Here is a 26,210-nt window from a genome sequence, read left to right on the forward strand (position 1 = left end):
CAACTTTTAATCTAATGCTCCACCAGTACTGCACTGGAATACAAAATCATAAGCTCAGGTCTTAAAGCAGAAAACGTTATAAGGTCATGTGATAGGAGCAGAATTAGGCCATTAGAATCAAGTCTGCTCCGCCATTCAATCATGGCTGAGCTACCTCTTCCTTCTGACCCCATTCTCCTGCCTTCTTCCCATAACCCCTGACACCTGTACTAATCATTAATCTATTTCTGCCTTAAAAATATCCACTGATAGTTTTAGTTATAAGCTATTATAGCTATAATCAAAAGCCTCCAAAGTAATTTGGCATTATCAAACGATTGTGGCACAGGCATGCATAATTAAAATGTTCATTAATTTAGATTGATTCTTGAATGTTGATGCATGATGCAATAGATGGACTTGCGACATATTTGCGACTTGCCCACATTACCTTTAAACATTTGCACAGTGCTATCCAAATACGAGTGTAGAGCTGATTGATACTCTAAAGAATATTGTGGAAATTGCCATCAGAACATATTTATTGTCGTAATGCTTGGATGGCAATTTTTCCTCTCAGAGCGACAGACTAATTTCTATGCCCATTTCTTTCCATGTTATTTACAGGAGAGTGATCCTACAAAATAGCCATCATGCCATAACCAGAGTCACACCAAAATTACTTAAGTTCATTTACTTAAAGAAATTGTGGTTATTTCTTGAAGATTGGAAAAGTAGACAAATATGCTTTCACTGTAATTTTGTTTATTCAAAACCATGGGATATTTAATATCCATATTTTAAATTGGTGATGACTGAGAAAGAAGAAACCTTTTAGAAATGCTGGCACCAAAAGGCAATTCAATTTCAATGTGTAAACCTTTATTATTTTGATGTGGCTTTGGATGGTTTGCAGCTATTATGTTGTTTCCACATGGTCTCAATTCACAACAAAGCCTGCGGGATGTAAAAAAAGGAAGATAAAGAGGATTGAAAGCTATAATCTTCTAGCCTTCCTTCGCATAATCTCTTAAGATTTGCCAACTAATTTGTTAACCAATATAAAATAAAGAAGTTAATGGTATCTGAATGGAACTTTTAGTTTTAGCTTCAGTTTGAAACAAGAAATGCATGTAGATACATACATATATTTATGCACACACATCTGCATATTTATACGTATGGGTGTATATACATAGACATGTAGATTAATCAAATACATACCTCTACACACGTACATAAAATTACACTGAATTTGTAGCAAACAAACATTCAGATATTAATCATGTTGACACAAGACACTTCAGATTCTAGAACCCTGAGCAAAAAACAAACTTTGAGGAACTCACTGGTTCAGGCAGCTTTGCAGAGGAAAATGAACAGACAATGCTTTGTGTTAGAATCCTTCTTCAAGACTTGAGGTCATCTGCCCACTTCCCTCCATAGATGCTGCTGGACCTGCTGAGTTCCTTCAGCGGTTTGTTTTTTGCCCATTATTATAGGCCAGTTATGCAAACATATGGAGGGAGGCGAGATTGTCCATGATTAGTTATTCATCTACTTGTTTCTTGACTATCCAGTTCTTTGATCCAGACCCTTGGATTAATCATCTATTTTTTTCATGGAGTGCCAAGTATAGTAAATCATTTGGGAGTATTTATTTAATATGAACCAACAGGAAATTAGAGAAAAATCCACTGTGAATACAATTTCAGTTTGTTTTAAATAGACAAAGTGAAATTGACAATACTTTCAAAGTGAAATAGACAATAGGTGCAGGAGTAGGCCATTCGGCCCTTCGAGCCAACACTGCCATTCGATGTGATCATGGCCGATCATCACCAATCAGTACCCCGTTCCTGCCTTCTCCCCATATCCCCTGACTCCGCTATTTTTAAGAGCCCTATCTAGCTCTCTCTTGAAAGCATCCAGAGAACCTGCCTCCACTGCCCTCTGAGGCAGAGAATTCCACAGACTCACCATTCTCTGTGAGAAAAAGTGTTTCCTCGTCTCCGTTCTCAATAGCTTACTCCATATTCTTAAACTGTGGCCCCTGGTTCTGGACTCCCCCAACATCGGGAACATGTTTGCTGCCTCTAGCGCGTCCAAACCCTTAACAATCTTATATGTTTCAATGAGATCCCCTCTCATCTTTCTAAATTCCAGAGTGTACAAGCCCAGCTGCTCCATTCTCTCAACATATGACAGTCCTGCCATGCTGGGAATTAACATTGTAAACCTACGATGCACTCCCTCAATAGCAAGAATGTCCTTCCTCAAATTAGGGGACCAAAACTGCGCACAATACTCCAGGTGTGGTCTGACTAGGGCTCTGTACAACTGCAGAAGGACCTCTTTGCTCCTATATTCGATTCCTCTTGTTATATATATCTGGCTTGTGTATGGTAGCTGATTTGAAGAGCTGATCAATATTTTAAAACATGTCTTGTGTTCTGCAAGTAAACTTCTACGTTTCTGGCAGTGCAGCTATTGCACCCTGATCTATTTCCAAGCCAAACAATTTTACCCTCCAATATCCTATTGGTGCTCAATGGAAGGGATGAGTTTTTTCTAAAATTATAAGGCAGGACTAGTGGAATATTCAGATGAATGATTTCAGTTCGGAACTTCTATCAAACCCTGTCAGCTCAGGATTGCTACTCTGATTATCTCCATTAATGTAGACTGACCTCATGGACATTTTAATTTTGTTTCGTATCTACGTATGCTGCTTAAATTTATTTTTTGCATTTATTTTGCTTTAAGCATTGATTTTGCCTGGGCTAAAGATACCAGCAGCCCACACTTTATGCTCTCCAGTTTTGATAGCACAGTTCCAGCTTATCGTTCATCTCACTGCACATATATATGAGTAGTTACTCCAACAGAATTGCTTCCCTCTTAACCATATAACCATATAACAATTACAGCATGGTAACAGGCCATCTCGACCCTTCTAGTCCGTGCCGAACACGTATTCTCCCCTAGTCCCATATACCTGCGCTCAGACCATAACCCTCCATTCCTTTCCCGTCCATATAACTATCCAATTTATTTTTAAATGATAAAAACGAACGTGCCTCCACCACCTTCACTGGAAGCTCATTCCACACAGCCACCACTCTCTGAGTAAAGAAGTTCCCCCTCATGTTACCCCTAAATTTCTGTCCCTTAATTCTCAAGTCATGTCCCCTTGTTTGAATCTTCCCTACTCAGTGGGAAAAGCTTATTCACGTCAACTCTGTTGATCCCTCTCATCATTTTAAAGACCTCTATCAAGTCCCCCCTTAACCTTCTGCGCTCCAAAGAATAAAGCCCTAACTTGTTCAACCTTTCTCTGTAACTTAGTTGCTGAAACCCAGGCAACATTCTAGTAAATCTCCTCTGTACTCTCTCTATTTTGTTGACATCCTTCCTATAATTAGGCGACCAAAATTGTACACCATACTCCAGAATTGGCCTCACCAATGCCTTGTACAATTAACATTAGATCCCAACCTATACTCAATGCTCTGATTTATAAAGGCCAGCACACCAAAAGCTTTCTTTGCCACCCTATCTACATGAGATTCCACTTTCAGGGAACTGTACACAGTTATTCCCAGATCCCTTTGTTCACCTGAATTCTTCAATTCCCTACCATTTACCATGTATGTCCTATTTTGATTTGTCCTGCCAAGATGTAGCACCTCACACTTATCAGCATTAAACTCCATCTGCCATCTTTCAGCCCACTCTTCCAATCTCTCTGTGGACTTTGAAAATCTACTTCATTATCCACAAACCCCACCTTAATCCCTACCTTTTTCTATTCTCCAAAAACTTAAGAATTTTGAAACTTAAGAATAACTTAGCAATGATCCTATTATGTGCTGTACCAATAATAATTAACCATGTGCTGGTCATTCCCGAGAACAGACTGAAAATTCACTCCGATACTTAGGACATCTGATACTTACACAACTAAAAGCCACCCCTAAAAAACTGAGGTTAAAAATTCTGTTTCTGAAGTCATAGGGAGATAACAGGAGATTCTAAAATAAATAAAATATAAAATATGGAACAAAAGGTGTGTTGCAAACAAATAAAAATAGAAATTGTATCGATAAAAAATATATTAAAAGTGGATTAGATATAGGGTATTGCCTGTAAATATGAGTTTAAAAAATGAAATATAAAATAAAATTAGGTCAATGCTGTGTGAAACAATACTATATTCATAAATATGGCTCATAAATGTATTTGGTAAATTTTATCATATGAGGCACTTGTCTATTTCTCTTATGTCTCGCTAATCAATGATATTGTACTGAGTTGTTTCTTGGATGTAGCCACATTCTGTACACAGTGCATGATCATTTTTACCTGACTATGTTTCTGATTATTTTGAAGCTTATTCTGGGGGACACCAAGAAATTACCATCAATGGTGCTGAATCCAGTTACTGCTTCCCTGGTCTTAACCCTGATACCCTATATGATGCTGTTGTCTACACTCAGCTTCCAAACCTGGAAGGACCTGGAATTACCGTGCGGGAACGTACAGGTGAGTACTTGAGTGCAAACGGCAATGAAGTTTAGAGAATGGATGGGGCAATAAGCTTTCAAATTGATGGCGACAATTGGTATTGGTATTATTTTATTGCCATGTGTACTGAGATACAGCAAAAAGCTTTGTTGGCATGCAATCTAGTCAAATCATACCAACATTTTATTATAATCAAGCCATATACAAGTACAACAGAAATCACAAAATAATCAGTCCAGAATATGGTGTTATAGCATTGCAGTTGCAGAGGAACTGGAGATTAAAAACCTGCAAGTTCCGCAATGAAATCGGTAGAAAGATCAGGACTGGACCCTAGCTAATGGAAGGACTGTTCAGTGGACTGATTAATAACGGAGTGGAAAGTGGTATGTGCTTTGGTATCCTGCCCAATAGAAGAGGGGAGGAGAGGGAAATTCTGGGGTGCAAGGGGACCTTGATTATTTTGGTTGTTTTATGGAAGCAACATGAATTATAACTGAATCAATGGGTGAAACTGAATTGACATTGATAACAATGCAGTTAGGAATGTACATTGTAAGGGAAGAACAGAGGAGCACTAGTTACAGTTCTGCAGCCTGAAAATCAACTTTCCACCACCACTCTCTGCTTCGTACTATCAAGCCACTTCTGTATTCAATTAGCTAGCTTTCCCAGTATCCTATGAGATCAAACCTTGCGGAGCAGTCTACAATGCAAAACATTGTCCAATGCCTTGCTGCAATCCATGTAGACTACATCTACAGTGCTGCTCTCATCAACATTTTTAGTTTACTTCTTAAAAAAGTTTGTGAGATACAATCTTCCACACACAAAACCATGCTGATTATCCTTTATCACCTTTCATCTTTCCAAATGCATATCTATTTTATCTATCAGAATCCTCTCTAATAACTTGCCTACCACAGATATTAGTCTTATTACTCTATAGTTCCCTGGTTTTAATTTGCAGACTTTCTTAAAATCAGTCACGTTAGCCACTCTCCAGTTTCCTGGCACCGTGACTAATGATGATTTGTATATTCTAGTTAGGGCTCCAGCAATTCCTACTTCAAAAACTAGCAAGTTATAGGTTGATACAAATTAGGTACAAAAGATTGGTTGACGGGAGGAGATAACACCAAAGACTAGCAGTGAAATAGAGACATAAGGATGTCAGATCAGAAGGGTAGAGGAGGTGAAATGTTAGAGCAGAGAGAGATAGTGGATGGAAGGGGATGGTGAAGAGCTGGAATTTATCTGAAACTGGAGACATCAATGTTTGTGTCATTGGGTTGAAGGTAACCCAAGCAGAATATGACGTGCTTCCATTTCTTCCAGTTGGTGTTTGGCCTCACTCTGGCAGTGGATTAGGCCAAGGACAGAAAGGTTGATATGGGAGAAGGGCAAGTGTGAATTTTCTTTGTTCAGGCAGCTGGGATTTACTGTCTGATCTTATGGAGAAAGAATGGCCTTTGTCATGTTTGCCATTAGTGACATTCTGCAACTGAAGTCATACGTTCTTGATTCGGAGAAAGAATAAGCACTTGCACCAGTTGAGAATGACTACTGTTCTCTATCAAGATGTGGTATTTTTGTGTTTGTATTGGCAACCTGTCTGGAATTGAATAGTATCACCAAACTGAAAAACTGTAGTCTAATGTGAAAGTGTTAAATTTATGATCAGCTTAATTTGATTTAAATTACAAATGCCTGTTTTCATCCTTTTGCAGTGGTTCGCCCAACAACAGCTCCAACAGAGCCACCTTCTCCTCCCCCTCCACCAACAATCCCACCTGCCCGGGAAGGTAAGCTTTTTACCTTGTCTGTGCTGCCATCTCGTGCACTTGCATCCACAGAACAGTAGGTTGGGCACAAAGGCAGAGGCTTCTCTGAAAACATCTAAATCTCTGGTTATGGTCAATTGAATAAAGGGAATTCTGAATTAAAAACAGAAAAGGCTAGCGAAATACAGCAGGTCAAAAGTATCTGAGAAAGGAAAGGTCATGTTTATGGCTACACGGACGCAAAATTTGCTAACTCTGGTTGGACTTGCCATCATTACCCAGTCTAATATTTATGCTGCATTCAAACTCACAAAGTGGTTGACTCTTAACCATAATCTTCAATTCAGGAGCAATTAATAACGGGTATAATTGCTTGCACTTCTGATGACATTCCCATCCAACGAAAACATTTAAAAAATCATACCTATGTCAATGTTCCACACTGGGGTTGGTGATTCGGGACAAATTATTGTAATAGAATGAGGGACTTCTGAATTTGGTTTAAAATAATAGTTTATTTTTATTATAAACTACGTGGTAAACATTTCATGTCTGAGTAGTGAGAAGCTGAGGCAAAGCTGCAAACTCGCTATCATCTCAGAAAGTAAGTCATCCATATCAGAGTTGGTTGGGTGTGGTGGTGGAACCAAATCATTTGAACAAAAATTGACATTAAATTATGGATGGTAGACAAAAATGCTGGAGAAAGTCAGTGGCATCTATGGTGCGAAGGAATCGAGACCCTTCTTCAGACTAATGTGCAATTTTATTTTAATGTATCAATTTGGAAATGTTACATAGAATTAGGGAAAACTGATAGCAAAAGAACAGACAAATCTATTTGATCAATTCCAGCGTTGAATGTTCCCAACCTACCTTCTCCAATCCCATGGTCATTTTTTCCTGTGTGATATCAGTATCTTTCTGACTGTGCAATTTGCTCCAACTATTATTTGTAGTAACAAGTTTCGCATTCTATTTTTTCTCGTATCACTCACCAATCAACAGATTTTATTTCAACTGTGCATCTAATTAAAGCAGCTGCTTTCAAAGTATGAACATTTCAGTCAAAATATTTCAGCACGTGTTGTAAAAATCTGCATGAAAGATGAGGGAGAAATAGCTTGCATTGATTTATTACCTATGGGGTTTTTTTAACCATCAGTGTGTTCGGGTGCAAAGGCAGACCTGGTGTTCTTAGTAGATGGCTCATGGAGTATTGGGGATGAAAACTTCCAAAAGATCTTGCAGTTCTGTTTCGATATCATTGGGGCTCTGGATGAGATCAGCCCAGGTGGAATGCAGGTATGTGCAAGACTTTATTCCTGTTTCATAAAGGAAAACTAGTTTTGTTTCTTACATAGAGCTTGGGTCAAGTGGTACCACTACTGCCGAAGAGGGTTAATTATGGATTAGAGGCATAAGGCAGGGAAGAAGTGAAATGAAGCAATGTTGTACCATTAGAGATATGACCCATTGAGAAGTTTATGGGTCCGATATCTGTTATTGTAAATAGATGCTGCTCGATGCTGTTTGCAAGACTTAACTGTGACAGATGACAGAGAAAGAGGCTATCGTTCACTCAGTCTGTTGTGTATAAATGCCCATTTCCCATGTTTTAGCTATCCTTGACACTAGCTTCCAATTGATAATTTCTCCAAACATATATTTTGGATCAAGATTCTGGCTACCCTTTACTTCCTCAATATAGGTGGTGGATTAAAAGCATTTTATAAGCACCAGTTGTGCAGAATGGCCACTACAATTACTTGTACAACATCAGTGCAAATTATTGTGCAAAAACCATTCTGCGAGATGTTATTGTTTTTTTTGAGATACTGTGTGGAAAATAGGCACTTCTGCCTACCGAGACCACGTCAACCATTGACCACCCGTACACTAGTTCTATGTTATCCCATTTTGCATCCTACACACTAGGTGCAATCTCCAGAAGCCAATTAACCTCCAAACGTGCATGCTTTTGCAATGTGGGAGGAAACCGGAACACCCGGAAAAAACCCACGAGGTCATAAAGAGAATGTACAAACTCCGCACAGACTGCACCTGTAGTCAGGATTGAACCCAGGTCACTGGCGCTGTGTGAAGGCAGCTCTAACGCTGTGCTGCTTTATTGTCCTGTGTTAACGTATTTTTGTAAAGATATTATTCATATGATATTCCTGTTCAATTAAAATATTGTTTCTGTTTTTGCATAGGTTTCAGTTGTTCAGTTTAGTGATGATGCAAAAGCAGAATTTAAATTGGACACTTACCATGATAAAGGAATGGTTCTTGCTGCTCTTCAGCTAATCAGCTACAAAGGAGGAAACACTAAAACAGGTACTAATGAATAATGTTTCTTTATTTATTTTAATGGTTCATAGGATGCACGTCTGCTGTGAGGCATTATTTATTGTACAAAAGCATAAACCAGGGTGGCAATGCGTTGAGAAATATTTGAAAATTGCCCTCATAATATTTTACTGTTGAGCTCACTTATAATCAAGGGAGAAACAGAATGGCACAAATTGAATGAAGGAGAGGAACAGATCAATTTAAAATGTACCTAAACAAATCAATAAAAAAACTGATATTAGTATAGGGTACTTAATGTAGACATGGATATGGTGGACAGCCTGTTTCTCTGCTGCATGTCTCCATTATCATGACTCCATAAAATGTTTATGGGAACCCGATGGAGACTTTAGGGGACAAAATAAATACATTTATAGGAAACCTCATTAAGTTAATTGCTGTCACTCAACAATTGACCTTGAGAAAGGAAGTCAAGGTGAGGGAGAGAATGCAGAGGATTAGTAAAATGATCCTTTTGGTGAGGTGTAGTAGGTGTAGAGGATTGGTGAGGTGTGGAGTCCATGCTTTCACAAAATGAATAATACAACAAAGAGGCCATTCAGCCCATTGTGTTTTTGCTGGTGGGCTTTTTTTTCAGTTTTCCAATCCTTGGAGTCTCTCTGACCTTTGCTGACAGATGTATGTTACACAAATGTATCTGTGAGGCTATCACAGAGCTTTTGAAGTGCTCAACCACTGGGCAAGTTGGGGTATATAGGAAGGAACTTTGGTTTACACCAAAGATAGACACCAAATGCTGGAGTTATTCAGCAAGACAGGCCACATCTTTGAAGAAAAGGAATGAGTGACATTGAGGGTTGAGACCCTTGTGTTATGTCTCTTCTGTTTGATGCAGCAAATGGTGCATTATTTTTGTGATGACCATTGACATAAACTCTCAGGAACTAGTAAACAATGGTCCTCTCTCTAAACCATGAAACCTTCTAAATCTGACCTCGGATATGCTTGATGCCAACACTGGGTGCAAAGCACTGAAAGGTTTTCTGTTCCAAAGCAAGGAGTCTGTTCCCAATTAAAAGAGGCAAATCTTAATGGAACAAATGAATATGCCATGGATTTGGCAAATCACCAATTCTATGGACTCACTTTTATATTCTAGGTCGGGCTCTCAAATATATGAATGACCATGTCTTGGTTCATTCAAATGGTATGAGGAGGGGTGTACCCAAGGTGCTCGTTGTTGTGACTGATGGTCGTTCACAGGATGAGATTAAGAAGCCCGCACTTGTGCTCCAAGAAACTGGTAAGTGATGCAGTTAATGACTCTTTATGAGCAGTGTTTCATTTCATTTTATCGGTCTTTGATAAATTTGAATGATCCTGTCCAAGTCAAAGGTGTCATTGTTTCCATTCACATCCTGGAGTGTCCTATTAGTTGTAATGACTGGTTTAGGAAGTGAGAAATACAGTCCTTCATTTTTTATTTTTCAGTCGATACTGCACATTGTAACTATTCACTGCAAAGATGAGGAAAAGACATCTGAAAGTTCAAATATATCACAACAAATTATTTTCCATTATCTCCTCTGTAGGTTACTATTTCAAAATACTGTAACAAATTTGTTCAGCATTATTTTCTTTTCATAAATCCATGCAGAATCTGCTCTATTCTTTCATTTTATTTTCAAAGGTACAAACATAATAAATCAGGAGAAACCTATTGATGTGATATATTTTGACTTTCAAATCCCATATAAATAATAATTGAAATTAAAAATAAACAGTGCTGGCATAATATACAGAGGATTGTTTAATGTAGTGAAGTAAAAAAGAAATTGGAATGAAAGGGTTATTTTTGTGTTGGGTGGATGTAAGGTTCCAGTTAGAGGGGATCAAATGTAAATGTATCCCAATGTGAGGATGACATAAAGCTGGCTGGCAGTGGGCCGAGGAATTTATTAAAAGGCTTCAAGGGGATGTGGACAGATTAAATGCATTGGTGAGAACATGATAAATGGAATATATTAATCCAGGAAAGTAGCTCTGAAGTAAAAGATTATCCATGATTTTATGAACTATAGAACAGACAAGAAAGGTTTAATCTATTCCTGCTATTTTGTTAGTCAGTTATGGTCTTGTTCTTTAAGTGGAGATAAGCATCCAAAGCCTTTACAATATAACAAAATCAACTTTATCATTGATCACAATGCGTTGTTTTTGTGTTATTATAAAGGGTTTTAATAACTGATTTGTGGGTGTTTTGTTTAATGTTTATTTCTGTCACTAAATGAAAGTGGCACTGGTGCCTCACAGCTGCAGAGATAGGGATTCAATCCTGACATTGGGTGCTGTTTTCAGCGTTTGATTGTTCTTCCTGTGACCTCTGGGTACTCTAGTTTCCTGCCACATCACGAAGATGTGATGAGAGGTTAATTCACTGCTGTAAATTACCCCTAGTATAAGTAAGTGCATAAAAATTAAGGGGGAGTTGCTGAACATTTGAGAGGGAATAAATTGCAGATGTGTGGGAAGTAAGAAATGGAGAATGGGACTGATGGGATTACCGTATTGGAACTACTGCGTTGATCCAAAGGGCCAGAAAGCCTCCTTCTGTGCAATAATATGTATGTTAAAATTTATTGACCAAAATGATTGCTCTGACAATATGTGGTAAAATACTGTCCCTAATCCTCCCTTTTACAAATTTGGGTCTTGTTTATATTCTTGAAAAGTTCCCAGTCAGTGACTATTGATTGTCAGTCCGTTGATGGTCATTTGTAATCATGAATATTCATTCTAATGGGTCCGTTGATCATATTTGTAGATCAAGTCATTCCCATTTCATGCATTCTGTACCAACGGATAGCCATTTATTTTGTGGGAGATATGCCCACCCATATTTATCACATAACCTACTTCTTAACTACCATATAAGAAGTTATATCTGGGAATTAGGATGTCTTATTTTCTAAGTTATTCAACCCTCCTTCAATGCATTCAATTATCATTCACATGGATCAGCAAACAGATCACAGATTAATGGATTTAAATGCTGAAACATTCTTGGCAAGGGAAACCAAATAACTGCATGAGTAAGATGAGTCAAATTTAAACCCTGGCAAGTCATTCACAAACATATTTGAACCACTGATTACTATCAGATGATAGTGTGTATTTAGCTGGAGGTGTGGTGAGGGGAAATATGCAGCGATATAGGAGGGTCAGATTGCTCACTGATATATTGACTACCTCATTAATGTTTTGTAAATTAAACTTCATTTGCATGCGATTAAGTAATTGCACAGTTGCTCGAGTCATGAATATTTCAATGTTCAATTCTGGGTCCAAGGTATGTTTCTTGGGCCTATTTTGTTCATGCTGTATAAGAAGAATGACCTTGGTGTGTCAATTCTCATCAGAGAATATAAATACATAACTTCAGTTACAATACAAATATAATAAGTATCACCACCAATGTTCCTGTAGCTTGGGCCTAAGAGTTTAATGATAAATCCATATATGCTCAGAGCGATGTACACGCTGCTTCTCCCCGTCGCCACAGTGCAGAGGCATTTCTGCATTACTAACCTCATTTAAATATTTTCAAGATTGATTCATCTGGATGAATCCAATGTTTATAGTAAAGATACAATCTATGAAGAATCTCTTATGACTTTTATTTGTAAAAGTATGTGAGCAATGTGATAAATGCAGCAGAATTGGGAGGAACTATTGACTTTAAGTCCACTGCTTCAAATGGTCTCTGCCACTGAAAAAATAGTTTGCTTCTTGCCTGGGTCTCTTGTGGATACATTTTTAAATATCGATCATGCAGATTAATCAATAATTCGTGATAGTTGTAGTACATGTCCGCCACTGTGGTGCAATGCATACTATTTGGAATGTATTTTATTGCACAGCATGTTCTTCTTTAAGGCTTGCTGATATGTGCTGGCAGTCCTTTAAACTGGAGAGATGTTCCTTTTCCATGCAGGTTACAGTGTGTTCGTTGTGGGAGTGGCTGACATTGATATCAATGAGTTGAAAAACATTGGCAGCAAACCCAGTGAAAGGCATCTCTTCCTTGTAAATGATTTTGACGCATTCGAGAAGATTCAGGATGAGCTCATCACTTTCCTTTGTGAAACAGCTACTTCAAGTGAGTTATTTTTCTTCATCTCATTGATTGGTCACTCTTCTTCTTAATATTAATGAAACACTCATCTTGCTACTTCACTAAAAAAGTTATCTACTTCCCCGACAAAAAGATTGGCCTATGCAACAAGTTTCTCAAAAAGTATCCAGTGTGGCAAGTCTACCGACAAATCTAAATAATCGACTGTGTATCAGAGAGTTGCATGTACCAATCAGACTATGATGCAATGTGAATGACTGCCAGCAAGAAGAAAAATTATGGTACAAAATCTACTTTCTTTGGTTGCGATGATGTGACCAGCACCTTAACATCAATGTGATGAGAATGAAGTACCAAATACAATCTTCCTCATCTTATTTTAAACAGTAATGAGTAAATCTGGTGTATAGCTAAGAACCAAGCAAACTATAAATAAATGTAACTCTTCCTGCCCCTCCCTACTTGTATTTAATATAAGTAGAAAGCATTGCCTCTGTTAACTCAAATAAACTGCAGGTGCTGGAAATTGAAATAAAAACAGAAAATACTGGAGATACACAGCAGGTCAGGCAGTGATCTGTGGGGAAAGAAATATTGTTAACATTTCGGGTCATGGATCTTCATCAGACCTGGGAAAAGTGAGAAAAAAAGCCTGTTTTTACATTGCAGAGAAAAGGTGTAGAGAACTAAGAGACTGTCTGCGAATGGATGGAGACCATAAGTACCAGATGACACAGAAAATGCTGGTACCATATAAAAGTGAAATTATAATGGGAAGCCAGTTGTTATTTTGTCCTTTTATAGAAATGTGCATATTTTCCTATTGACATCCACTTCTTTGTCTCATTGCAGCTTGCCCATTGATTTATCTTCATGGATTCACTACACCAGGTAGGGGACACATTGTAGTCATTTCCGTTCGTTCACCGAAGCTATCATTATCAAGAAAGAATGTGCTTTACAACTGGAATGCAGCATTTGGAAGATTAATTATAGCTTTTTTTATCGATAATACATTTTTCTAAATTAAAGCTGTCACCAGAAGCATTCTTTATGTTGCAAGTGTACTAGTCACAGCAAGTATATTTCTGTAGGCTCTCTTTCTTCTCACTTATTTTTCTTTTGTGACTTCTCTCATCATCTGTGTTTATTTCTATCTGTCTCTAACACTCTGACATACCTATGGCAAAGTTGCAGGAGAAGAATGGGAGCAATTCCAAGAAAAGGTCTGGGAGCTAAGATGGATTTAGCTCAGGCACGTGCCGGCAAGGTAGGCACTGCCTACCCTGACTAAAATTATAAAACGACAATTAATAACTATAAATAGTAAAGGCACGCGAGAATTATGCCTACCTAAGAGATCGATTCCTTAGGTTGGCATAATTCTCTGTGCCTTTCATGTGCAGTACATGTAATTTGCGAACGTCTGTGCAGCTGACGTGCCGTCAACGCTGCTTCAAACCATTAATTTCAAGGGGAGCTGAAGGCAGCTGAAATTCTGCCTTTGCAGCGTGGACTGTGTACTGCGAATGCGCAGCAGCGTACTGCGCAGGCGCAGCGCAAGTTTCTTGGCGGGTTTTTCAAACATGGATTGTCACTTTCTTAAGAGTATCTTAAGAAACAAGGAGAGAAGAATGGGTTCATGTTAACATGTTAGACGGACAATTAAATATACTCTTGATACTCTTGATACTCTTGATGTACAAATAATGTGTTCAGTAGATTTCTTTGAATTATATGTTTTTAAATACCATATTTCCCGGCAACGAAGACGCTATTTTTTACCCAAAAATAAGGCACGAAAATGTACCTGCATGTTGGAGGCTGAAGGTTAGGTTGTAGCCAAGAAAGATAGGCTTGGTTATCCCTCAGTACAGCAACATCAAGAACATCCCCGACCCCCTCCTTCGCAATGCTCCTGGCCTCTCTGCAACTTTACCCCTGGCCAGACTCCCCACATGCTGTGAAAGGAACTCTTCCCCTCCCCCCCCCAATTGGTCCCTTTGAACTAGTATTGTCATTTAATAAGATCACAACCGATTCAACTTGTCCCGATGTGCTCCGGTTCTTCCCACCATCCTTTCACCTGGCTTCACCCTCCACCCCCCACAGATTCAGTAATTCAGAATGAATGAGATTTGGGAGGCTTGGGCAAAGTGAATTGTTCCTTTCTTTATTTTAATTTTTTTATTTTTACGGAGAGGAGAACAATCTGCGCTTGCGCGGTTTAAGATTTTTTAAAAAGCCGACTGACTGCCTACCCTGAGTAATTACACATGGCACGTGCCTGATTTAGCTCCATTACTGGGAAGTAAGTCAGGTAGCACATCTGCCAATTTGAAGCATCCGGGCACTGATGCTCAACCAGCAGGATTTGAAAATGTTACCATTTTATAATACTTTTAGAATTTTATAACATGGAATGAATATCTAATATTTTTTTACACGTGTTTCTCCTCCAAAGGTTACAGAATGCTGGAATCATTTAATATGACGACAAAGGAAGCTGCAAATCTTGCAGGAGTTTCTATGGTGCCAGGATCTTTCAATAGCTTTACAGCTTACAACATTCATAAGGATGCAAACCTCCAGCAACCTACTGTGTAAGTTATCAGTGAACATAGCATTGTTACATTATGTAGTCGCTCACGAGAGAACCTGCGTATGATGCAGGGCCTTGATCCGAAACAACAACTGTCTCTTTGCCTCTACAGATGCCACCTGACCCACTGCATTCCTCTGCAGTTTGTTTTTTTTGCTTCAGAGAAAACCTCTCTCAGTATCTATCACAGTTGGCTATAGTTTAATGGTAAAACCTTGCCATTGAATCTGAAAGTTGTCAATTCATCATCACTCCACAGTATGGAACACAAGCAGGCACTCGTGATACAGTATTAATGGTGCCACCGGACATTTGTAGAATTCAAGGAGTAGTATCAAAACATCAACTGTCTAAGTCAGTGAAACTATAATAGAGCTGAAGCTAGAGCAACAGATTTGACATGCCATTGACAAAGTGCTCAGCTATCAATGGATTAGTTGAAACCTCTTCTCTCCTGCACATTCAGACATAAATGATGGAGCACATTTAAGTCGCTAGAATGAAATGGAGTTGATGAAATGTTCTGTTCTCAACATTAGCATAAGCCAGCTTGTGAGTGCAAAAGGAAACATATTTATAATCATTATCAAACTCATGAAAAGCTCAGAGGATTCATTACAGAATGAATGATTCAACTAATCTAAGGTTCTTACAATCACCATTATATTCTTCAGCCAATTTGCTGATTCCATGTGATATAAAAGATGGTTAAGAATGCCATGCAATGAAGTATAAATGTCCCATCTTATGTCTCATGACAACCAAAACCTCTTGCCATGCAGTTTCAAATCGCTTCAAGACCTACATTTATCTGGCAATAAGCCTTTTCTAAGCAAACCAAGCAATACAGCGACTAACTACCTCTCAATTATGTTTACCAGAGCTGTCATTATCAAATTCCCAACAAACATGATCACCACTGAACAGAATATTAAATGGGCCAGCCATATAAATACTGTGGTATTAAAAGCAGGTCAGATGTTATGTATTCAGTTATGAGTGAGTGGCTCATTTCCTGCCTCCGCAGAGTCCTTCCATTGTGTTCAAGGCTTAAGTCAGGAGTGCTATGAAGTTCTCTCTATTTGCCTGAATGAGTGTAAATCCAGCAATGCTCATCATTGCCCAGGACAAAATAGATTGTTTGACAGGTATTTGGGCAGGAAGGATTTAGACGGCCATGTGCTAAATGCAGACAAAACGAGATATAGACCTGTATGCCAACTTGGTTAGCATGGACAAAGTGGGCCAAATGTCCTGTTTTCATGCTGTATATCTCTATGAACAGCACTCAGCAATCACCATTGAAAAGTTACCTACTCAACCACTGACCCACAGTCATTAAAGTCTATATGATCGACAGATTTCAATACAGGAGTCACTAGAGTTTTCTCAAGCATGTTATCTCTACTGTCCGTAGGGTCAAGAACAGTGAGTATTGAAATGCAACCAACTCCAGGTTGCTCTTTAATTTATACACCATTCTGACTTTAATTATATTTTCAATTCTTCATTAACACTCATCCAAAATCCTAAAATTCCTTGCCAAACACTTAAAATATTCCTTTACTTTAGGGACAGCAAAGGTTCAGAAAGTTGGTTCATTACAGCTTTCTCAAGAGTCTTGAGATTTATGATTTGAAGGCCCCATCCCATCAAAGAACACAAATTAGGTGCCATTTTTCAAATGTTGCTAAACTGAGGTCCCTCAACCTTGTAAAGAATCCCATGACCTTACTTAATGAAGTGATGGTTTCTTCCCCCTGGTGCTCCATTCAATGTTTATCCTTCAGCTTACATTCGCAGTGGGAAGTTTCGCATTGTTAGATCCGGATCCTTGTCTCGCTTAAATTGACTTGTGTGTTTCCTGCACTACAACAACATTAACACTTCTATAAAAAGTACTTTGTGAGTTTTCTCATCCAAAAATTGATCCATAAAACACTAGATCTATTTTCTCACTTTACATAAGATTTAAGGTTCAGATATTAGGTATCAATCAGTTGCCAGCACCCCCCCCCCCCCCCCTCCCTCCTCTGGATTTAAGGCCAATATCTGCAATTAAGCCCATGATCAGATCCAGAGAGACTGGGGGGTTTTTTGAGACAAGGCCCATGGACTAAAATATAAAGCCACCAGCTGGTTTGTTGAAAACATTTTAAATAATTATATTTGGACATGAGCAGGAACTTGTCCAGTTTTACTATTGTTGATCTTTGTGCATTATAGCCATCCTTGAACTGTTTATAATATAATATTTTAAAACAATGGTGACTACACTTTTAAAAGATAATAAACCTACCAGTTATGTATTTTTAAAGGTTTCTCAAGGTTTTCTCCCATCAATTTATCAGTCTTTTAAGCATTTGTATCATAGACTACAGCTCTGCCTTTAATACCATTATAACATTAAACTCTATCACCAAACATGCTAGACTTGGTGTCAGCATTCTTCTCTGCAACTGGGTCCTTGACTTCCTGACCAACAGCCCCAAATCTGTGAGGATAGCAGCCAAATCATTCTCTACGATAATCCTCAATACGCAAGGATGTGTTCTCAGCCCCCTTCTTTACTCCTTGTATGCCCAAGATTGTGCAAATCTAATTCAATTTTCAAATTCTCAATGACACCCTCATTGTGGGCTAGATATCAAAAAATTATGGTATCCAGACAACACCTTTGTTCTCAGTGTCAACAAGACAAAGGGGATTGGGATCGACTTCAGGAAGCGAAGCGGTACACATACCCCAGTTTGCATTGACGGTGCCAAAGTAAAGATGGTTGAAAACTTCTAATTCCTAGGACTCTTATCACCAACAACTTCTCCTGGACCACCCATATTGAAGCAACAGCTAAAAAAGCATACCGATGCCTCTACTCCCTTAGAAAGCTTGGGAAGTTCAGCATGTCCCCTACAACTCTCACCAACTTTTACAGATTCACCACAGAAAGCATTTTATCAGGATGCATTACAGCTTAGTTTGGGAACAGCTCCATCCAAGACCGCAAGAAATTGCAGTGAATTGAGGACGCAGCCTAAACCATTACACAAACCGACCTCCCTTACAGCAGTTTGACTTTATGACTTACAAGTCTGACTCGGGTTGCTTAACAAAATAACTATTCAGGAAGGCATAAGAAACTGCAGATGTTGGAGTCTTGTGCAAAACATAAAGTGCTGGAGGAAGTCAGTGCGTCAGGCAACATCTGTGGAGAGAATGGACATATTCAACTGATTACCTGCCAACTAAATTGGCTATCTAAATTAGTCTAATTTGTAAATTTAAAAGATCCCATCCCATTTATAACTATCCGTCTTTAAAGTTCCCAAGCTAACTATTGTTTGCTGTGTATGAATCCTGGCCACACACTCATCTCACCGCTGCCATCGGGAAGAAGGTACAGGAGCCTGAGAACTGTAAGGTCTAGGTTCAGGAACAGCTTCTTCACTGTAGCCATCATGCTATTAAACATTCTGTAAAGGAGTCTAGTCTGACACACTATAACCTTTACTATAGTCTTTAATATAGCACATGGCACACACGTCCCAGTACTGGCTGCACCCAGCCTTCAGGCGTACCAGGACAAAATGGGAGGGGGAGAAGGGAGGAGATCATAGTTATACTGATGTGAGGGGGCGTGTTAATGGTGATGAGGTAACTACATTATAGGTTGCATGCATAAACCATCTACACATTCCAACCTCATAAGGATAGGAAATGTTTAGAGGGATGTATGCCAAACACAGGAAGATAAGATGATCATAGATGGATAACATGGTTGGTATGGACTAATTGGGCAAATTAGCCTATTACCATGCAGTGTAATATAATACATGAGACCCTTCTTTCAGTGCAGTAATTAATCCAGTGAACCCCCTCATTGCCACTAACAATGAGACAAAAATTATATACAATACCTGTAGAACAATCCCATAAAGCCCTTGTCCATTTGAAGCAAGATTTTTCCTAATTTGATACCCCATTCTTATTCAAAATTAATTATTTTGAAACAAATTGATTATGTGAAGAATAAAAGCTGGGAAGTGCTTAATGTTTGAAATGGCACAAAGCTTGACTTGTTGAGTAAAATTATGTGTTTCTGCTCCAGTTGTGCCGTTGCTTTATGTAAATAAGGTACCTGTAGGGAAAGTAGCTGTTTAAAATTAAGAGTAGACACAAAATGCTGGCGTAACTCAGTGGGACTGTCTAAAATTAAGAGTGGCTTCCATTATTTAAAATTGTTCTGCTATTACAAAGTGGGTACAATTTAAATTAAATTAAACAGTCCACGGCATTTGGATACCATGGAAATTTGGTAAAATTGGAGGAAGAGCTACTGCTTAGCATTTTGAAACAATTACAAGCTGTTCATGGAGTATTTATTTTGTTTTTTGTAGATTTAAACTATACTAAGACTTGAAATTGATCAATGGTGCTGCTATTTAATTTAATTCTTTATCTCAAAATGGGACGGTGAAACAACATTAAAAATAAAATAAGAGGGAGGGATACTTCAATCTGGTAACAAGCCAGTTGTTTCCAAAGCTGAATAGAAATGTCTTACACATTAATGGACAAGCAAAGTGTTTGCTTGCAATTCCTGAGACATAAAACAACTTCAAGAAACAATATCAAAGAATGGTGATAGCTTCATGTTTCATAATGGTTTCACAATAATACAGGAAAACAGAAGCTGACCACTCAACCACTCAAGCCAAAAGCAATTTTTGGAGAATATTAACACTTCAATAAGCCAGCACACAAGCCATTCCAAATGATCATGCTGATACTTGTTGGTCTTAACTCCTCTTCAGCGCAGTCCCCCACAACCCTCAATTGCACAATCTATGATGTTTTTTTCTATTTCTTGAATGAGACCTGCAATCCAGCTGTCTCCCACCATCAACCTCCCCCCATCTGCTCTCCATAGACCTGCATTTTTGTTTTTTTTTATACCTACTGGGATCATGAATGTTTCTTCTGAATCCCTTCTGAATGCTGCATTAAAATCTGCCTCTGATATGACTGCAAACAGTGTATTCTAGACCCCAACCATTCACTGTGTAAAAAATGTTTTTCCTTTTTATTTGTTCTAATTCCTGTCTATGCCATCTGTGATAACACTTTCTCTCTGTTCTATTTTACATTTCCTGGATTTAAATATCCCTGCCAGAATCCTTCACAATCTCCTTTATTTCACGGACAATGGACGGAGAACCGTTTAGCCTCTGGAGTCTATCCAAATATAAAGAAATAAGGGCAATATTTACATTATAAGCAATATACAATTACAGTGGAGAAGATACAGTGAAGGTTTACAATCGTCTTGCTAGGATTTGAGATTTTTAGCTAAAAAGAAGTATTGTCAAAATTTAGATTATTTTCTGTGGACATAGGGTAAGGAAAGACATATAACCTTCTGAGGATCCTTGATAAAAGAAGGACGTATTTTCATAAGCAGAAAATTTAGGGGGCAAAGATTTAGTGTCTGGAAGAAAGATTGGAATGGAGATGAAAAAAAAATGACACTAAAGGTTGATGAGGGTCTCGATCTCACTACCTGAAAAGGAGGGAGAGGCAGAAAGCCTCATCACATTTAAACCATACCTGAGAGTACTTGAATAGCTGTGACCTGTGGGATATGGTTCAAACACAAGGTGTTGTGGTTAGTGTCGGCAACTGTCATCAGAACAGACACAAGAGACTGCAGATGCCAGAACAGCAAATTGCTGGAGGAACGCAGTGGGTCGAGTAGCACTGTGGGTGGGAAGGAACTGTCAACATTTCCTGTTGACATCCTGCATTGGGACAGAGTGAAGACAGAGGATGAATGAACTGAATGGCCTCTAACTATCCACCTAATTCACCAAGTTAATGTGTTTTATTGTCCAACAGAGATGTTCATCCAAGTGGCATGCCATTAAGCTACACCATTATGATGCTTTTCCGCATTCTTCCAACCACAACCTCTGAGCCTTTTGCCATTTGGCAGATCACAGACAAAGATTTCAAGCCAGAAGTTGGAGTGCTTCTAGATGGTGAGTTGGTTTCTCATTGTATCAAATAGGAACTGCCCTCGAGGTGGATTCCAGTGCTCTATGCCTATACTGATACATTACATATTGTTTATTTGCCTGGATTTTAGTTTTAAATCTATGGTTTATTCAACTGTACAGAAATTGATGACTAGGAATTATAAACTCGTGCAGTAGATCCGTCAGTTTTTTTTTTCAAGCATACAAACAAGATGCATTTGAGTGACCATCCTTTAAGATTATTGAAAATAAGTTAAAAATGATGACCAACTGGGAGGCTGTATATAAAACAAAAAACAGGCAGATATGGCTGTATAACATTTCATAAATCACTTTGGAGAAACAGTTTCATGAACACTATTTACCAATTCTATTATGTGCAATTTTACTGCTTTACTTGACAGGATATGTAAATTCAAATTTGTACTTAAAAACTTCATTATGGTTGCTTTTAACTAAAAGTCTACAGATTCTGGAACACTTCTCATAGATTAGTAAGCTGCAAATATAAATATATAATTTAAGAAACAGATAGAGAAAACAGGTATACATAGAGCAGTTAGTCCGATATAAAAGAAGGCAAATTCCTTGTATGTGTACATACTTGGCCAATAAATGTATTCAATCATGCATTCAATCATTCATTCAATCATTCATGCATCCAATCATTCATCCAATCATTCATTCAATCATTCATTCATTCAATGCATTCATACATTCATTCAATGCATTCAATGCATTCAATCATTCAATCATTCATTCATTCATTCATTCATTCATTCATTCATTCATTCATTCATAAAATGCTGAAATCTGTTATTAAAGGTTGCCAGCAGGGCACATGGAAAATAATAATAGATTTAGGCTAAGTTGATGGAGATCTGAAAGTGAAATTTGTTTGATAAATCTATTGGGAGTTTCTGAGGATGTAACTACCAGAATAGATAAGGGACAATCAAAAGATGTAATGTATTTGTACACCCAAATGGCACCTCACAAGAGATTATTTAAAGAAAACATTCAATTTAACTACCTAATTGCTCACATAGCTAACTTAAAGTGACAGGTGTACAGGTTATTTTTAACATTAATATTTCATCTTGGTAAAAAAAAGTTTTTCCATTTTCTTTACCACCACAGTGAATAATATCACATGTTTTTATACATTATATAAAGAAAAAATAGGCATTGACAGGATAATAAATTAAAATATTATGGTTTGGTTATTGAAAATAGGTAGGAATAAATGGAGTATTTTCAAGATGGATAATTGGGTGACTGGTGGGGAACTGCAGGAATTGATACTGAGCCACAGCCTTTCACAATTTATATCAATGATTTAGATGATGGGACTATGTTCAACATACAGGTTGTAGGAGCCATTAAGCTTAAGTCAGTATATTATAGTCATGTCTAATCATTTTTAATATTTTAGTCCTTATCTGTCTGTATTTTTGTATGTGGGATTTTATACATAGAAGGGGTGTGTTTATTTCTAGAGGAAACCAGCGCAAACTCATAGATTAGGAGTCAGTTGGGTCTCGTAAGGATGGTTGAAATACAGTTTTTTTACCATTCATTCACACACACACGTTAATGAGGCGACATACTTTTATAAGAATAAACTTTCATATGATTTATATGACATGAATGGAACAGCGATTAAGAACAGAAAGTGACAGATTATTTCTTTGCTATGTACTACTTCAATGAAAGACCAATTAATCAAGAAACAGCGTTTGGAAGATTTGTTTTTACTATCTTAAGTGTGCCGTGAGTGCGTAAAATATACCTCCTAACCATCCCCGAGGAGTAATGGCTATCGAAGTTGGACTTTGAGAATGTCGTAAAGACTGCCATTATATTGAGTAAAAAACTGTGTTACTACCAGGAGGTAGTAAGACAAAGACTGATTCAACAGTGTACTGAAGGAACTGACAAGGTTGATACCTGGGTCATTCGAGGAAGAGAAGAATTCATTGACCGAGTAGATTCATTGATCAGGGCCATGAGTAGATCGATTGGTTGCCGTGTTTGAGAACTGCCAGAAGCATTAATGTTTAAAAGCCTGTGAGAATATTCTGGGGAAATAAAGAATGCAGTTGGAAGCTTGTTTATGCAGACTTGAAAACAGCTTCGAGACAGAGACAAATAACTGGTCATAGGACTCGTGACAAAACTTACCCAGACCAGTATTCTTTTCAGAGGCCTGTTCATCATCCATTTGCGCCCAGCCAAGGATCTCAAAGTGAATTCTATGAATTAGTGAGGAATAAAATGAGAATCAGCCTAGCTTACCCTAAATGGAAATTCCTAAGCATGATGGTGATCCTTGGCAATCAAAACTTTCATAATAGCATTTCATGAAGGAGTGGAAATGAAAACTACTGATTAAAAAGATTTCTTACAATTTCTGGAGCACTACTCAAGCGGATATGCAAAGCAGCTTGTCGAAATGTGCCTGCAGAGGAGGGTTATCAAATGGCAAGCAAATTGCTTAAAGAACATTTTGATAATAAACGGAAGATTGCTAATGCAAGCATGAAGAAGGCCTATGCTTGGAAAACTATCAAGGCAGAAAACGTGAAGGCATTGATTGAGTTCGCGATATTTCTGAGAGGTTGTTGTAGCTCGATGAGAAATCTCAACCACATAGAAGAATTGAATGGTGTTAGTAATATGAGAATTATCATTCTAAAACTGCCCTATAAGCTTAGAGATAAGCCGAAAAACGAGATGCCACGCTTCCTGATCTTTACCTCCCCCCTTGACTCCATTCAAGGATCCAAGCCGTCTTTCCAGGTGTAGCAGAGATTCACCTGCACCTCCTCCAACCTCATCTATTGCATCCGCTGCTCTAGGTGTCAGAAGAGTCTCGACCTTAAACATCACCCATTTCCTTTGCTCCATAGATGCTGTCTCACCCACTGAGTTTCTCTAGCATTTTTGTCTACCTTCGATTTTCCAGCATTTGCAGTTCCTTCTAAACAATGCTTCCTGATCTGGTGAGTTTCATGGAAAGGGAAGTATGGTTAATGTCAAATCTACACCTTGGGAATATTCAAGATCCTAAACCAGCAACTATTAAAGGTTCTACCTTTACCAAAACAAAAGGAAGATCCGGATCTAAGGAAACCAGTGTTGCTACCACTGTAATACCTGTAGATACGACAGGAGGAAAGAAAGGAGATGCATCTACTATTAAACAAAAAGCATTCTGTTTGTCATGTGATGAGGTTGGTAACACCATAAGGTGGTGTTGAACATTCAAGAAGAAGGAATATAAAGAAAATAAGGATTTCTTAAAGGAGAAGGGAATCTGCTTTGGATGTTTGAAGAAAGGACACATGGTTAAAGACTGCAAGTCGTATAACTTGTAATAAGTGCAGACAAGATCCTGAATTACTTCATATTGAACAGAAGAATACGGCAAAGGAGCCAGGGCAAATAGTACAGGAGAAGCCAGTGATGCTGTTACCTCACCTCAAAAAATTGTGCATATTGGGGCCGGGGTAGAAACCTGCATTTTCTCCATCTTAGCCGTAAAGGTAAGTAGCAGCCAAGCAAATACAGTTTTGCAAACATGTGTAATTTTGGATCAAGGAAGTTCGGCTACCTTTTGCACAGAAAGCTTGAAGAGAATGCTGGACATCACAGGAGAAAAGAAAGATTAAGATTTTCTTACGTACCATGAATGAAGAGAAATGCTGCAATAGCCATCATATTACAGCTATGGAAATATCTAGTCTGGATGAAGACAATTTTATACCAATATCTGATGTGTTTATACATGGGACCATGCCTGTTTCTCATCTAAATATACCCAAGCAGGAAGACTTGAAACAATGGCGTTACTTGAAGGATGTCAAGATAACTAAAATAACTTCTGGTATCGACCTACTTATCGGCACAAATGCTTTGAAGGCATTGGAACCTAAAGAGTTTGTCAGCAGTCAAGGGGACAGATAATTTGCTGAAAGAAATGTCCAGAGAAGAGTTAAAGTTCTTGGATATTATGAACTACTCAGTAAAGATGATAGACGGACACTATTGCCTAGACTTGCCTTTCAAACAAGAAAGTGTTGGTCTGCCGAATAACCGTCGCATTGCAGAGCATCGCACCCAGAATCTGAAACGCAAATTTGGCAAGAATACGAAATTCCATGATGAATATACATCTTTACTAAAGGACATGATTGTCAATGATTATGCCAAAATGGTACCAAGAGACCAGCTGAATCAAAGTGACGGAGCTTTGGTATATTCCACACCACGGGGTGTATCACTCGAAGTAAGAAACCTTGAGGGTGGTCTTTGACTGTGCTGCAGTCTTCAAAGGAACATCACTTAACTGTCAACTGCTGCAAGGTCCAGACCTTACCAACCCACTCATTGGAGTTCTTATTAAATTCAGACAAGAACCGGTTGCTTTAATGGCTGATATTAAAGTGATGTTTCATCAAGTCAAAATATCAGAAAAGTATATTGACTATTTGCGATTCCTATGGTGGCCTGATGGTGTTGCACAACAAATTCTCATTGAATATCGGATGAAGGTACAATTCTTTGGAGCGGTGTCATCACCAAGTTGTGCAAACTTTGCATTAAGGAAGACTGCCAAGGGCAATAAAGCTCACTTTCCAGAAGAAGTGACAAACACAGTAAAGAATAATTTCTATGTGGATGATTGTTTAAAATCCATGTCTTCGGAAGAGGAAGCAATTTAAATGATAAAACAACTGACTTCCCACTGCAATAAGGGGGGGATTCATGTTATCCAAGTGGATCAGCAACAGCCCTGCTGTATGAAAAACCATTTCGCCAGATAACAG

At 38.2% G+C, this 26,210-nt stretch overlaps 1 protein-coding gene across 5 annotated transcripts in view; it reads left to right on the forward strand.

Moving 5' to 3' along the window:
* Window positions 1-26,210, forward strand: part of LOC129699402 (collagen alpha-1(XII) chain-like) — a 246,614-nt gene that overhangs the window by 167,982 nt on the left and 52,422 nt on the right. For all 5 annotated transcript variants that reach the window (XM_055639133.1, XM_055639131.1, XM_055639134.1 and 2 more), the window contains 9 exons: window positions 4,372-4,524; window positions 6,237-6,311; window positions 7,456-7,595; window positions 8,507-8,630; window positions 9,766-9,909; window positions 12,601-12,765; window positions 13,594-13,632; window positions 15,206-15,344; window positions 21,239-21,381. In XM_055639133.1, coding sequence (XP_055495108.1) covers window positions 4,372-4,524; window positions 6,237-6,311; window positions 7,456-7,595; window positions 8,507-8,630; window positions 9,766-9,909; window positions 12,601-12,765; window positions 13,594-13,632; window positions 15,206-15,344; window positions 21,239-21,381 — 1,122 coding nt within the window. The remainder of the gene's footprint in view (window positions 1-4,371; window positions 4,525-6,236; window positions 6,312-7,455; window positions 7,596-8,506; window positions 8,631-9,765; window positions 9,910-12,600; window positions 12,766-13,593; window positions 13,633-15,205; window positions 15,345-21,238; window positions 21,382-26,210) is intronic.

Source organism: Leucoraja erinacea, chromosome 8 (assembly GCF_028641065.1).
Source record: "Leucoraja erinacea ecotype New England chromosome 8, Leri_hhj_1, whole genome shotgun sequence".
NCBI classification, from domain to species: Eukaryota; Metazoa; Chordata; class Chondrichthyes; order Rajiformes; family Rajidae; genus Leucoraja; species Leucoraja erinaceus.